The sequence below is a fragment of the Olea europaea genome, chromosome 20 (assembly GCF_002742605.1).
Source record: "Olea europaea var. sylvestris chromosome 20, O_europaea_v1, whole genome shotgun sequence".
NCBI classification, from domain to species: Eukaryota; Viridiplantae; Streptophyta; class Magnoliopsida; order Lamiales; family Oleaceae; genus Olea; species Olea europaea.
Genome location: NC_036256.1, coordinates 16299877 through 16314835, shown reverse-complemented (window position 1 = coordinate 16314835; position 14959 = coordinate 16299877). Strand labels below are relative to the sequence as shown.

At 41.3% G+C, this 14959-nt stretch overlaps 3 protein-coding genes across 10 annotated transcripts; 2 read left to right on the top strand and 1 right to left on the bottom strand.

Annotated features, from left to right (window-relative positions):
• Window positions 1-269: 269 nt before the first annotated feature.
• Window positions 270-5477, bottom strand: LOC111369831. 8 transcript variants are annotated; one of them, XM_022991503.1, is made up of 15 exons: window positions 5136-5477; window positions 4970-5024; window positions 4801-4871; window positions 4573-4612; window positions 4415-4464; window positions 4008-4184; window positions 3716-3872; window positions 3115-3302; window positions 2910-3038; window positions 2689-2813; window positions 2496-2593; window positions 2306-2397; window positions 1622-1755; window positions 610-635; window positions 270-483 (listed from the first exon to the last, which is right to left on the bottom strand). In XM_022991503.1, the coding sequence occupies exons 1-15, from the start codon at window positions 5157-5159 to the stop codon at window positions 356-358; spliced, it is 1494 nt and encodes a 497-aa protein (XP_022847271.1). In that variant the 5' UTR covers window positions 5160-5477; the 3' UTR covers window positions 270-355. The 8 variants fall into 8 exon arrangements, 7 of the variants coding, with proteins under 7 accessions (XP_022847271.1, XP_022847269.1, XP_022847270.1 ...); XM_022991501.1 differs by having other exon boundaries at window positions 3115-3305; window positions 5136-5476; XM_022991502.1 differs by having other exon boundaries at window positions 3115-3305; window positions 4008-4181; window positions 5136-5476.
• A 1924-nt stretch (window positions 5478-7401) lies between these two features.
• On the top strand, window positions 7402-8229 carry LOC111369123. Its single transcript, XM_022990602.1, has one exon. The coding sequence runs from the start codon at window positions 7402-7404 to the stop codon at window positions 8227-8229; it is 828 nt and encodes a 275-aa protein (XP_022846370.1).
• A 76-nt stretch (window positions 8230-8305) lies between these two features.
• Window positions 8306-9994, top strand: LOC111369122. Its single transcript, XM_022990601.1, has 3 exons — window positions 8306-8352; window positions 8451-9566; window positions 9661-9994. The coding sequence occupies exons 1-3, from the start codon at window positions 8306-8308 to the stop codon at window positions 9992-9994; spliced, it is 1497 nt and encodes a 498-aa protein (XP_022846369.1).
• Window positions 9995-14959: the final 4965 nt, after the last annotated feature.

Genomic DNA, 14959 nt, shown 5'->3' with positions numbered 1-14959 from the left:
TTACAGTTAAAGATTAAGTGGGTTCTACCTGTAAGAGAAGAATTCAAAAATGACAGTTGGAATAGTGAAATAACGGTCAAAAAATTGATTTTAATTGGATTTTAGGCCCCGTTTGGTAGGAATTTTTTGCCCAAAAAAATTAATTTTTTGACCGTTATTTTACTATTCAAGCCGTAATTTTTGACTTCTTCTCTCACATGTGGACCCCACTTTTCTTCTAACGATCAAAAAATCAATTCTCAAAATCCCTATCAAACGGGCCCTTAAACTGTACCAAACATGTTCTAAATATAAACTCAATAAACAATGTAAACAAACGTCATGGTATAATATTTTGCTCAAAAGTCAGTCAAGTTTACATTTGAGACTTACTTCCAAGAAGAGTAGTGCTAAAAACCGCATCCTGGGGACTAGCCAAACTTTGATCACTCCAGATTCGACTAAGTTTCTTCCATCCACGTCGGGCAATTTTTGGTACTCGTCCTGAAAAACCAGCATCAGAGGGAAGGAACTCAAGCTGCACCACTCCATCCTTAGCTTGTTTATTTCAAGCCGGAATTTGAAATCAGAGCTGGATCCCGGAAAAATATGTGCATAAAATGACCTCACCTGTCTCTTTCACCTGTACCTTCTTCCTGCGACAGAAAATGGCATAAAATTTGATGTTGCCCCAGAGGAAAAAAAAGGTAGAAACAAGCACAGTATACAGTGATGCTTTAAACATAACTGCAGCTAGCACTCTCATTAATAATATTGAAAAAAATAGAAATAACATCTGATAAGAAACTGTTTTTGGGAACTGTCATCGTTACAAGGCTATCGTTCATATTCTTGATTCACAGTGAGTGACAATTTGTGAACAAATCTTCTAACAGATATTACTATGAGAGAAGATCGAGATATGCCTATATGTATTTAATTATAAAATTTACGGTTGAAAAAGAAAGAAAATCCAATAAGTGGCAGGGTGCTGCAGTTCATAGATATCAGAGATCAATACCAACACTTTAAACTTGTATCATTAGTTACAAACTTGAATATGAAAGTCTATCAAGGAAGAGCTCCCTCAGTTTAATCATTCCAAAAGGACAAATTAAAACACAAACAAATTTGCTAAGTGATTCAGAAGATGTCAAATAAGTGCTACGTGTGAATTGACGCAACTCTTGTTATTCTATATAAGGAATCCTTGCTAATTCACTGATTTGTGAGAAGATACTGAATTTTTTGTATTTTTGAAAAAGGTTTAGAATATTGATTCTGAACAAGATAGTGTTTGATAAAGGAATCTCTCATCACAATTTTTCAAATGCAAAATGACAGTCATTTGCATATCAACCAAATAACATAATAAGGAGGTTGGAGGTGGGTTTAGACCGGATAAGAAAATAGTCAACTATATTTTTATTGAATGAAAATTTAGAGAACATTATCCACCTCTACCTAGTAATACCAATATAATTTTATCTTTAAACGGTCTAATCCGGTGTATTAAACATAACCAAAGTGAACAAAATAGGTGGATTTCAGGAGGATCAGTCAACTTAATCCCTGCCATTGTTTCAAAATTTCCTCAAATTCACACAATTCAAAGCAGTAAAGAAACTTATGCAGCTCATACCAAGGGGAATGTATGCAAATGAGGTTGCCAACTTCAAGGTCAACATCACAGCATATTCTTGAGTTGAAAATGATAGTTAAAGTCCTTCCCCAGATTTTCATTTTGGGTTGCATGTTCTTCTCCCAACAGGAGCTCTGCAGAAGAAAAACGTAGCATGGCATAATTTTTTGCCACCATAAAAGGAGTGTGCATAGAATAAACAATCATATTTGTTCACGCAAATGAAAAATCACGATTCAGTTAAACTGTTGTATCTAATAAATAAACCAGGTGTTTGGGGGACTAGGAAACCCGAGAAACTGTCAGTTAAACTGTTGTATGATAACAAAATCTGGTTTATTTGTTAGATAGAGCATCAGCCTCATGAACAACCAACAACCAGATTCAAATCATCATGAGTTTGGCACCTACACGCTCGATTCCAACAGATACCTCACAATACAAAAGAAGCTAAGAAAATTTCACAAGCCAACTTCAAACTTCATTCAATTATGTAGGGCAGTGAAAGAGACTACAGAACACCTTGCAAGAGTTCCACAGCCTTCTATCTCAAAAGTTGCTAAATTTTAAAAGAAAATGAGCTGTATGGTATTTCCAAATATCTTGAAAATGCAAGGGCTGCAAGAGCAAGAGCAAGAGTTTTTTCATCATTTATTTAGGATATTGTATTCTTAGTGCGTGTACCTCTCCATCTCCAATAAAAGTGCAAGAACAAACAGTCAGCTTTGCCTCCAGAGACCTTGACAAAATTCTTACAGCAATGCAGTCTCTTTCATCTGAAAAAAGAAAAGGTTTCAATAGAGAAGCAGCCATGTGCAGCCACATTTTTGTAAGAGAATGTGCAAGTGTTGGATAATGTTAGGTTTAATTTTACCCTTTGAATGGTCTTCTGCACATAAATTCTTCAAGTATTCGGAATCCCTTACCTTCTCACTCTGAATTACTTGCTGCAACCTTCCAAACAATCCACCGCTGCAATTTGCCAAATTAGAGTGAGATTTTGACTCAAAGTAGAGGTGTATTATCTACATGCAGCTAACTTGAAAGAATTTAGCACCACTACCCACCCCAATGGTCTAGGCAGCACTAAGTGTGGCCTCTCATCATTCACAGGAACAGTTCCAAAAGCTTCCTGAAATTGATCTAACATAGTCCTGCAAGGAATATTTGACTTGAAACTTTGAGGGTTCTCCTGAAACAGAGAGTACAAAGTCAGAAAGTGAATTTCACAGATGATATATCACAGTCAATGGAACTGAAAATAAATGACAGTTTACCAAGGAAATACCTCATCATCACTGGACAGTCTATTACCCAAAGCTTCAATTAGGTCATCACCATCCATGCTTCCATCACCCGATGGAGATGGATTTCTATTTGGAATGATCTGTGGGTTTCTTCCTCTTTTCCCAATATCCTAGATAAAAAATAAGATTGAATTCAGCCATTGAATGCTCTTTAAAAAGACAATTAAGGGCCAGTTCCGATTGTACCGTGTGAATCTCAGTCTGCTCTATTTCTTGGCCTTGAAAAACCCACCTCGTACCATCAATTGATTGGTTCATGTCTCTGTCAGCTGCAGCATCAAGTTGATCTTTCTTACGCCTGAGAACTAAAGGCAGATCTTCCTTGCTTGACTGGAAACCAAAAGAAAATTTGGGCTTGGCTTTGTCCCTGCCCCCACCTGGAGCAGTCAAGAAACTATTTGAGTAAATTTGATCATAACTCTAGACCAACCGAAGAACAGTCCCAGAGTTTAAGTGATCTACAAGTGATAGGAATTCAAATACTTTTTCGATTTAACCATAGGCTGATTCCCACAAGACATTAACTCTATAAATAATAGTCAAGCAAAAACTCTTCACATATTCAAAGTTGAGATGCTTTATTCCTCTCTCTTTCCGTGCTTTTCAAATATGGAGCACTTTGAGGAAGTGTGAGAGGGTTTGAATGATAAGGGTGGAAATTGAAACAAAATGCAAGAAGCAAATAATTGACAGCAGCATGATTGCATTGGTCACCGCCCATAGATGGAAGAAAAATAATGTCAACTTGTCAAAATAATTTTGTAGGAAAGAGAAAAAGAGGTGATACGTTTAGATGATTTGTTTTCCTTCACGAAGGCACCTCCAGATGAGGAAGAGCTAGAGTTTTCATATAAGCAAAGTAATGCCTCAGCTTCTCGACTTGCTTTGGACCATGTGCCACCAACATCCCTTTTTACGCTTCCCAGTGTATGAAGGCTAACTTTCTTGAAATTTGAAACAGCATAGTTAAAGACATGGTTTACCGAAGAATATACTAAAAATGGACTGCATTTCAGAACAAAAAAGTGACATAACAAACAGCAGCTATGAAGTTAATAAAGTATCTTATTAGCACACACCTCATCAGCAGAAGTAATTTCTTCGTCGGAGTTAGAGATCGATGCCACTGTTGGTAAGTTGTCAGTTTTTTCATTCGAGTAGCAAGCAGAGATTCTTGGATGACGAATGGAATCATCCTCATCATTAAAGAGAGGGTCTTCAACTTCATCATCAATACAAAAACCTACTTGCCTCTGCTAACAAAAAGATTCAAGATGGAAGCTATGTAAATTGAAAACGTGCAGATATTCGTATGGAGGAAAAAGAGTCGATTTATTCTCATGGTAGTGAAAATAAGGTTTTCTTTAACCTTCTATTCCAGTAAACATGATTTCCAATTTTAATGAATTGATTTGATCTCTGCAGGAGGTCCGGCTAAATGTTACTGAGTCAGAAAAAAGTAGCTATCATAGTTTCAGGTTAATACCTCACAAGATGAAGTGGACACCTTTTCTGTTGGATCAAGCTGGCAAGAATCTGCAAAGACACACGGTGACTAATTTTTACAACAAAAGTGTGACATGCTCATTCAAGATGTAGTTATACATTTGAAATGTGTATAGAAGAAACGAATCAAATGAATACCTCTTAGTTTCTCGAACTGTGAGAGAACTTGTATTTCCCCCTGCCAATGCACATTGAATTACACAATATATATCTAGAAAAGACTTTACATTCAAATTGTAATATCATAAAGTTAGCAATATTGAATTTCGCTATATCAAAAAAATTAAAATTTCAAGTTGCTATTACCTATAAAAATTCATTAAACGACTATATACCATTTTTTTTACAATGGTTTAGAGTATTCACCTTGTTATCCATAGGACCACCCAAGGATATATATTTTTCTGACCAATCACCCTCCAAAGTTTCCTCCTCTTCTGTTAGTTCCAAATTGAATCAAGAAAAAATTGAATAAAAAGCCCTGTCAGAAGTCTAACTTACCTATCTAAATTTACACTGGAAGAGGTAAATCTACCAGAAATACTCTGATCAGAATCAATGTTATCCTGCAAGTTTGCTCCAAATTGTAGCTTCAAATTAATAATTCGATAATAATTTTGATTGGCCAGAAATAATGGTATAAAAAACAAAATATGCAACGCTGAATAAATAATCTGAGAGGAGAAATGGAAATTACTAACCGAGAGCCTTTTTCTCCTCCACATTACTGAAGTCTGATTGAAGAAGAAAATCCGAGAGAGTGAAAATATTGCGATCTATATTATCCGTCGACTGAGGGATTAGGAGCGCGGGAAGAGAACATGGGCGCTGGATTTATGACCAAAGTCGTACGTCACAATTTTATGTCTTGTAAAGTCGTTGCTGCGCTGACCCCATTTTAGCTCCCAACAATCTAAGCGGAGAGGCACTACACGGTGACCGGTCCTGGGCCGAGGTGGTAAATTCAGATCAGGCGTCAAGGCACCGCCACCTCAAGTGTTTGTTTAGAATTCTAAAGGTTGAGACCCCCAACGACCGGCCGTGGAGCATGAGCTAAATCTGGAGATGTGTCTCAACAGGTTCAGGGCTAAAGATGTTTGTATATTGGCGCTCACATAGAATTTAATTTTATATTTCAGGAATTAAATCCTGATATTGTGACTATCAACAAGGTTAAAACTAGATCACTCCTGCCATTTGTACCACTAAGATGTCCTGAAGGGCTATTTAGAATTCTTCATCTAAGGGAGTGACAGTTTTTATTTTTTACCTTTTTTATATAAACTTTTTATTTTTATTTTTATACGTGTTTAGGTGAATTAAACCTCCTTTTTTTTTTTTTACTTTTTGAATGGAATTAAGAAAAGTTAGTTAAGAGCCCGTTTGATTCTCATTATTCATTAATTGGAGAGGAAAAAATGAGTTTTGATTGGTATTTTTAGGGGAATGTGGAGTTAAAAAGTATGAAAAATCTTGATATACATGTAGAATATATCATTGTGTGAATGCGTGATTGAAAATAATCCTATACCAAACCATAAAATAAATTAATGGGTATTGATGCTACCAAAAATCGTACCTGCTGATTTGTCGAGTTTGATGATTTGGATTGAGCGTGATTGTAGTCTTCCGGTACTTGGAACAAAGGCAACGAGATATGTTCTCGTCGTCCCTCCGATCCTTAAGTCAGAAAGTGAATTATATGCATGAGACTATAAACTGGAGAATAATGAAAATGTACCTGAATAACGGCTCAATGTTCTGTATATATAGTAGTAAGCGACATTCTCCTAGTGGGACTCAACTAGTTGGATATCCCTATCTATTGGAGTCCTGTACGGTTAAGGAATTGGACAAATACCAAAATTATGCTCAAGATAGAGTCTTTATCAGGGTCAAGTATCGAAATAGTAGTCCATAGTTAGAGTTCCAAGTAGATAGGAATCCTAATGGATCAACACAACCTAGGAAACTCGAGGAGTGGGATTCCCGAGGACATCATATCCCGAGGACCTCACCTGTGATACACCCTATTATTCATCTATACCTGAGCATTATCCTCGATGACTGGAAATAACTCCCTCACCATATTGCAGCTTGATGTCCTCGAGCATTGTCCTCGATGACACATGCTCGAGGATGTTCAATCGTGTGACGACGGTGTTGTACGCCTGAGGTCCTCGGGATATGATGTCCTCGGGAATCCCCCTCCTCGAGTTTCCTAGGTTGTGTTGATCCATTAGGATTCCTATCTACTTGGAACTCTAACTATGGACTACTATTTTGATACTTGACCCTGATAAGGACTCTATCTTAAGCATAATTTCGGTATTTGTCCAATTCCTTAACCGTAGAGGACTCCAATAGATAAGGATATCCAACTAGTTGAGTCCCACTAGGAGAATGTCTCTTACTACTATATATACAGAACATTGAGCCATTATTCAGGTACGTTTTCATTATTCTCCAATTTATAGCCTCACGCATATAATTCCCTTTCTGACTTAAGCATCGGAGGGGCGATGAAAACATACATCGTTGCCTTTGTTTCAGGTACCGGAGGACTACGATCGTGCTCAATCCAAATCATCAAGCTCGAAAAATTAGCAGGTACGATTTTTGGTAGCATCATTGGCGCCGTCTGTGGGAAACGCTACCAAAAGCCATGGTTAACACACGATCAGGTCTTTCTCCCGCAAGCTCATTTGCTCCTATCCCTCATCCTGCTGAAGATCAACCAGCTCCTCATGAAGAATCGTCAGGAGTGCCCATACCTCTGTCACCGGTCATCACAACCGAAGCCTTTGAAGAGCTCCGTCAGCAGGTGGCCACGTTCACGCAACTGTTAAGTCAAAGAAATTCACATCCGTCGTCAACGCAGGCAGGGCACGACGATCTTATGTTGATGCTCGAGCACGACCACCAAACCTCGCAACTGGCGGAGTAGGAACCTTAGGTATTCACAATATGGCCTCGGGCTCGAGATCGATCGCCACGAATTCCGGTAAAATTGCTCGGATCATTCAAGAAGGAATTACTGCTGGCCTGCAAAGGAATGCTCGGGGACCAACATGTTTCACCCCTAACACTCCATTCACGCCAGAGATATTGTCATATCCCTTGCGCGACAAATTCAAATATCCTTGCATTAAAGAGTATAATGGGATGACCGACCCCATCAACCATCTCAATATATTTATTGATGTCATGAACTTGCAAGTTGCGCTGGTTCAGGTTATGTGCAAAGCCTTTCCACAAACACTGACTAATGCTGCTAGGGATTGGTCCTCAACATTGGAGCCCAACTCCATAGCCTCATTCTCAGATTTGGCTGATAAGTTTTTAGCCTTCTTTGCAAGTAGCAAGCGAATCAGGAAAACTGCGGCCTCTCTCGTGCAACTTCGCCAGGGACCAACTGAAACCCTACGAGGATTTATAACAAGGTTCAACAAGGAAAGGCTTCAAATACCCGACCTTCACATCACAGCAGCTATCTCCGCCCTTACTTACGCTGTAAGATGTGAAGCTTTCAAGATGTCTTTATCAAAGATCCCGCTACAAACAGTGACCGAGCTCCCCACCCGAGCTGAAAAATACATTAATATGGAGGAAACACTAAATCCAAGGAGACCTGGTCCTTCCCATGAAAAGACCGAGAACAAGAGACAACATGATCCCATCCTCCGGCATGAGCTTCCTCGGGATAAGCATAGGAATGAGGCCTCGTTAGCACCTCTCACTCGATTGAACACCTCTAAGACAAACATCTTGATGGAGATTAAGGATATGAAATAATTAAAGTGGCCCTCAAGGATAAAGTCGCCCTCTGACACAAGAGATAGGAGCAAGTATTGCGAATTTCACCGAGATCATGGGCATAGCACAGAGGACTGTCATGCTTTACAGGGAGAAATTGAAGTCCTTATCAAAAGAGGATTTTTAAAGAATTATATTGGTCATGATAAACGACCGAGGAATGACCCTGACAATTGAAAAGAGCCTGGAGCTGGAAGTAGTGCTCAACCCACTGCCGGGACCATTAATATTATCGTTGGGGGCATAGCATCCGAGGGAGACACAAGTAGTGGGCGAAAGCAGTATGCCCGCCAACATGCTCATACCCCAAGAAAATCCCGTGATGAAGTCAAAGACATCACTTTTAGGGCAAGAGATTTGGAAGGAATATCATATCCTCATGACGATGCCTTGGTCATCTCTGCGGTTGTGGCTAACTTAGAAGTAAAGAGGATTCTGGTTGATAATGGGAGTGGAGCAAATATACTCTCGCAGAAGGCTTTCGCCAGAATGGGGATCTCTCCCAAACAGCTCAAAGCAGTAAAAATTCCCCTACAGGGATTTGGTGGTGGAGTCATTATCCCTGAAGGCATCGTCGAGCTCTCGCTTATATTAGGAATTGGTAATACACAAGTGACGGAGATCACACCATTCCAAGTGGTTAATACCCCAATGGCCTACAACATCATTCTGGGAAGACCCCTACTAAACAAGATCCAGGCTATTGTGTCAACTTTCCACCTGGCCATAAAGTTCCCCACAGGTCATGGCATCGGAGTAGTTCGAGGAGACCAAACAGCTGCCAGACAGTGCTATGTTACTAGCATCCGAGGAATGAGTGTTGATGTCATGCAACTTGCAGACCTTGAGCTCGACCTCGAGCCAAGGGGTAGATTGGCCCCCGTTGAGCACGGGAAAGTCATTACTATTGGTCGGGATCTCAAGGCCAACCTCCGGGAGGAAGTCATCGATTGTCTGTCCCGAAACATTGATATTTTTGCATGGAAGGTGGAGGATATGCCAGGGATAGACCCAAAAGTAGCTGTCTATAGACTCAATATCAGCCCAGGGGCCAAACCTGTTAAGCAAAGAAAGAGGCAGTTTACGCCGAAAAGACTTGTGGTCATTCAGGAAGAGGTCAGTAAATTGGTGAGAGTAGGGTTCATAAAAGAAGTCCAATACCCCGATTGGCTCGCTAATGTTGTTCTTGTGAAAAAGGCCAGTAACAAATGGAGGGTCTGCAGTGACTTCACAGATCTCAATAAGGCGTGCCCAAAAGATAGCTACCCATTACCCAGGATTGACAATCTTATGAATAACACATCCGGACATAAGCTGTACAGCTTCTTAGATGCATTTTTAGGGTATTATCAAATCCTCATGACCGAAAAATACCTCATTCATGGCTGATTCAGCCATATCTTGCTATAGGGTGATCCCATTTGGGTTAAAAAATGCTGAGGCGACATATCAAAGACTCATCAACAAAGTCTTCGTCGATTTGATAGGGAAGAACATCGAGGCCTATGTGGACCACATGGTTGTAAAGAGTAAGAAGGTAGAGCAACACATATCCAACCTAGAGGAGGTGTTCGTCACCCTACGAAAATATAAGATAAAGCTCAACTCAGAGAAGTGTGTATTCGACGTAGTTTCAGGAAAGTTTCTGGGTTTCATGATCACTCATCGGGGGATTGAGGCCAACCCCGACAAGATTCAGGTTTTGGCAGCAATGGAACCACCAAGGACCAAGAAAGAAGTTTAAAAGTTAACAGGCAGGGTAGCTGCCTTAAACAGGTTCATGTCCCGAGCAGCAGACAGGTGTTTTTCCTTCTTTAAAGCCCTTAGGGGTAATCATTGCTTTGAATGGAATGAGGAGTGCAAGAAGGCTTTTCAGGAGCTCAAGCAGACACTGGAATCTCCTCCTATCCTCACCAAACCTGAGCCCAAGGATACTCTGTATTTATACTTAGCCGTATCTCAGAATGCAGTGAGTAGTGTCTTGGTGAAAGAGATTAACAGGGTCCAGCGACCCATTTATTACGCAAGCAAAGTCCTACTTGATGCAGAAACAAGATACACTTTGGTAGAATAACTTGCCCTTGCACTGATAGTGGCAACACGAAAGCTTCGACAATATTTTCAATCCCATCCTATTGTAGTGCTCACCAATCAGCCTCTAAAATACATTCTTCAGAAACCAGACGTCTCAGGAAGATTACTAAGGTGGGCAACTGAACGCGGAGAATTTGAGATAGAGTTCAAGCCTCGTCCATCTATCAAAGCTCAGGCCTTAGCTGACTTCATTACAAAACTCACCCCAAGGCCTCGGGGGCCAGATGGTAGCTCGAGCTCGACCATAGACGTATGGAAAATTTTCATAGATGGAGCATCAAACTCCTCGGGGTCGGGTGCAGGGGTCATAATCATAAGCCTGGACATGCTCATAAACATTAAGTGCGCACTCAGGTTCGAATTTGAGGCAACCAATAATGAAGCAGAATATGAGGCCGTCATTATAGCCATGGAACTTGCCATCAATCTTGAGCTTGAAAATATCAAAATTTACAGTGATTCCCAGTTGATGGTTGGACAAATTGAAGAGACGTTTGATAGGAAGGACGAGAAGATGAGCTTATACTGCTTGAAAGTGCATGATCTCCAGAGAAAATTCAAGAGTTGTGAAATTGTGAAAATTACTCAGGCTGAGAATTGTAAGGCCGATGCCTTGTCAAGATTGGTGTTTATAGGAATAGATGGGCTTAACAGGACAGTCCACGTTAAAATTGTAACTGAGCCAAGCATCAATCAGACCGTAGGTGTCATGGATATCGATAATGAGTCATCGTGGATGGATCCAATAGTGGACTTCATAAATATAGCAATCTTCCAGAAGATCCTCGAGCAGCAAGAAGCATCCGGTCTAAAGCTCCAAGGTATTGCATGATTGAGGGAGTTTTATTTCGCAGAAACCTCACACTCCCATACCTCAAATGCCTTAAGCTTTCCAAATCATCCCAGGCCTTAGAAGTTCATGAAGGGATATGTGAGAACCATCAAGGAGCTCAGGCATTAGCCCCAAGCTCATAAGATATGGATATTATTGGCCTACCATGAAGAAAGACGCCCAGGAATATGTCAAGAAGTGTAACAAGTGCCAGAGATTCGACAATATCATCCACTCTCCCGCAGAAGACCTCACTAGCATTAGTTGCACGGCCCCGTTTGAGTAGTGGGGAATTGACATCCTTGACCCCTTTCCAATAACTAGGGGGCAATTGAAGTTTGTGGTTGTGGCTGTAGAGTATTTCACTAAGTGGGTGGAGGCCGAGCCTTTAGCAACAATTTCAGAGCCTAAGTTGAGAACTTTCATTTGGAGGTCCATCATATACAGGTTTGGGATACCGAAAGTCCTCATAACTGATAATGGCAGGCAGTTTGACAATGCACAATTTAAAAACTTCTGCTCCAACCTGGGGGTCGATCACTGTTTGACATCAGTTTTCTATCCTCAAAGTAATGGTCTTGTCGAAGTGACCAATCGGATTATATTGTAAGACCTCTGTATAAAGATCAGAGATGCAAGAGGTTTCTGGTCTGATGAGTTACCTTTCATACTTTGGACATATAGAATGTCCCACAGAACCGTTACGGAGGAAACCCCCTTCATGTTGGCTTTCGGTATTGAGGTTGCCATCCTTGTTGAAGTCAGGTTGCCCAGCCAAAGAAAGCTTGAGCCCGAAGATGCAGGGCGCTCCACTAAACACCTCGACCTCTTGGAAAAAATTTTGTGATCAGGCAGCTTTAAGAATGGCCTCTTACCAAGATAAAACAACAAAGTACTTCAATAAAAAAGCGAGGACGCGGAGATTCAGAGCCAGAGACCTTGTGTTAAGAAGGGCCGAAGTAGTAGGTCATGCCCCGGACGAGCTACGACTAGTTTGGAAAGGGCCCTTCAAAGTCATATGACAGCTCCAAGGAGGTGCATACAATTTAAGGGATACATCAGGAAGACGGCTTCCAAGACCATGGAACGCCGAGAATTTAAAAATATATTACAAGTAACTTGTTCTTCCATTTTTCGGTAGTTAGGCCTGTGTGCCAAGGTTCACGTTTTTAGTTTTCAAGCCTGCGTGCCAAGTCTATTTTTAAAGTATAATAAGGATTAAGCTACTCACCAAAATTTTATCTCGCTACTAAAAGCCTTGCCCCGAGCAAGCACCTCAAAAGCCTTGCCCCGCGCAAGCACATCGAAAGCCTTGCTCCGCGCAAACACTTTAAAAGCCTTGCCCTGCACAAGCACTTTAAAAGTCTTGCCCTGTACAAGCACTTTAAAAGCCTTGCCCCGTGCAAGCACCTCGAAAGCCTTGCTCCGCGCAAGCACATTCAAAGTCTTTACCCGAACAATAAATGTGTATGCTCGAGCTTACCATATTTTTCCCAAAAATGATTTTATAAAATCAAGTCCTCGAGATATATTTTTGTATGCTCGAGCTCACCATATTTTCCCAAAAATGATTTTATAAAATGGAGTCCTCGAGATATATCCGTGTATGCTCGAGCTCACCATATTTTCCCAAAAATGATTTTATAAAATCCAGTCCTCGAGATATATTTGTGTATGCTCGAGCTTACCATATTTTCCCAAAAATGATTTTATAAAATCCAGTCCTCGAGTTATACATGTGTAATATGCTTGAGCTCAATGCATTCTTATGAAAATGATTGTGGAGTTTACTCCTCAAGATAATTCCAAGTTAAGGAATGACCCTAGGATCGAGATATTACCTTGATTTGAAACATCATGTGGAGACTTTTTTACAATCCTCATTTAGTCGTCGAGTTACATGTTAATAACATTATCGGTGTCATGATTGAGTTCATCACTTGGCAAAATGCCTAAACTAAACCATCGAGATACGACTTTAATGCATTGATTATTGAGCATAATGGAAAACAGGCAACAAGATAAAATCGGGCATTCATTTAAAAAAAAAATTTCTTTCCAAAAAAGCCCAAGACCAGGCAATGTACATGGAATTTATAAACGGGGAAGGGGCCTAGGACAATCTAATCTTGGTCGTCCCCGGGAGCATTATTAGCATCCTCATCCTCGACTGTATCATCGACTATGTTGTCGGAATCAGACAGCTCGAGGGTCTCAGCAATGTCCGGGATCATTTTTAGCTCCTCAGGGGCAACCTCGGGCATCTTCATCCTGAGGAAGGCTAGGGCTTCTTTAAGGGCATGAAGGTATGAGCCTAATGCATACTCACCCTTCAGCCTATCCATCTCCTCGGACTTTTTAAAGTTCTCGATTACCGAAGCTCGAGCCTCCTCAACCTTGGCCTCAAAATCCTTCTTGAGCTGTTCAAGCTCGAGCTTCACCTCTTTGGCCTCATCCTTGGCCGCCCCCACTTCGTCCCGAGCTTTCTTCGGCTCGTTCCTCGCATCCTCACGCTCCCTCTGGAGTTGAGATCGAGCAGCCTTAGCATCAGCAAACTTCTTATCTCGAAGCTCTACGGCCTCGACCAGCCCAGCCATCTTGTGGGACTCGTCCATCCCTTGCAGAGAAAGGCCTCGTGCAACACTGAGTGTCTGTCAACCAAAAATCAAGAGGATAAGAACAAGAAAAATACTTGGCACAAAATTATAAAAGGCAAGACACTTACTTTTAAGGTAAGGAGCTCCAGGGCCTTCATCCCCTCGTCAAACCCGATGTCGCCTCAGTATTACGTGACGATGCTCGGGACCAGATGGCATCGCTCAAAATCCTCGATGATCGAGGCAATAGGAGGAATAGAGTCATCCTTTAGATCAACAACCTCGGAAGTTACCCGAGGAGGCAGTGGCTGCGATGGCCTCGGTGTCTGCCTAGGAAAACCCCCTTGTCGTCGAGGGAGAAGATGGCTCGGATCTCGAGGCCTTGACGACTCTCCTGGACCCCGAGAAAGAGAATCAGTTGTGTATACCCGGGTCTCTTTTTCCCCTTCTTCTGACCTGGAGTCCTGACTTGTGGCTCCTTAGACTTTGAGGTCACTGCTCGACGAAGAGCTGATGGATCAAAAGATATTTCTGCACAAAAGAAGTATTAGGCAAGAGCTTATGATCGAGCATAATTCATAAATCAAACAGAAGAATAAATATCCTACCCTCGAGGCCTTTCATATACGCAAGATCGAGGATGTCATCACCGAGAATATCATCTATATCATACACCAAGGGCTCGAGATCCTCTAGCATCTGCCGATCCCTCTCTAGAGTTTCTAAGTAGGCCTGTCTCTCACAAAATTTTGCTGTGTCCGGGATATCTCACAAAGGCCAAAAAGGGAGATCGGGATCCCGAGCTATGACATAAAACCACTTATCCTTCGACCCCTTCAGTGAACTAGGCATCCTCGGGATCCTAAATGAACCTCGAGAGGAAAGATAAGCAAAACACGTGAACCTAGGGACCTGTTTAAGCTCGAACACCATCCTACAAAGGTCAAGGTAGAGGGTGATGCCTAGGAATCTATAGGCGATGAAGAAATAGATGAGCATTCTCCACCCATTGGGCACTAATTGCGCCATGCACATAGAATGCTCAACCAAGAAGCCTACGAAGAAGGGGTGCACCTAGCCTTCAAAGAGTCCTTAAAAATCACAAACTCACCTTTCCGTACCCTATTCATTCTATCCTTAGGGTCGGGAGACCTACAGTCATTATAGGGCATGAGCCCATATTCCC

Coding starts and splice junctions, on each gene's coding strand:
- LOC111369123 (XM_022990602.1), top strand. CDS start 7,402: ATGGCCTCGGGCTCGAGATCGATCGCCACGAATTCCGGTAAAATTGCT.
- LOC111369122 (XM_022990601.1), top strand. CDS start 8,306: ATGGGCATAGCACAGAGGACTGTCATGCTTTACAGGGAGAAATTGAA. Junction 8,353..8,450: donor CTTTACAGGGAGAAATTGAA/GTCCTTATCAAA, acceptor AGCTGGAAGTAG/TGCTCAACCCACTGCCGGGA. Junction 9,567..9,660: donor AACACATCCGGACATAAGCT/GTACAGCTTCTT, acceptor ATCTTGCTATAG/GGTGATCCCATTTGGGTTAA.
- LOC111369831 (XM_022991501.1), bottom strand. CDS start 5,159: ATGTGGAGGAGAAAAAGGCTCTCG. Junction 2,398..2,495: donor TGCAGAAGACCATTCAAAGG/GTAAAATTAAAC, acceptor TTCTTTTTTCAG/ATGAAAGAGACTGCATTGCT. Junction 484..609: donor GGTACAGGTGAAAGAGACAG/GTGAGGTCATTT, acceptor CTGGTTTTTCAG/GACGAGTACCAAAAATTGCC.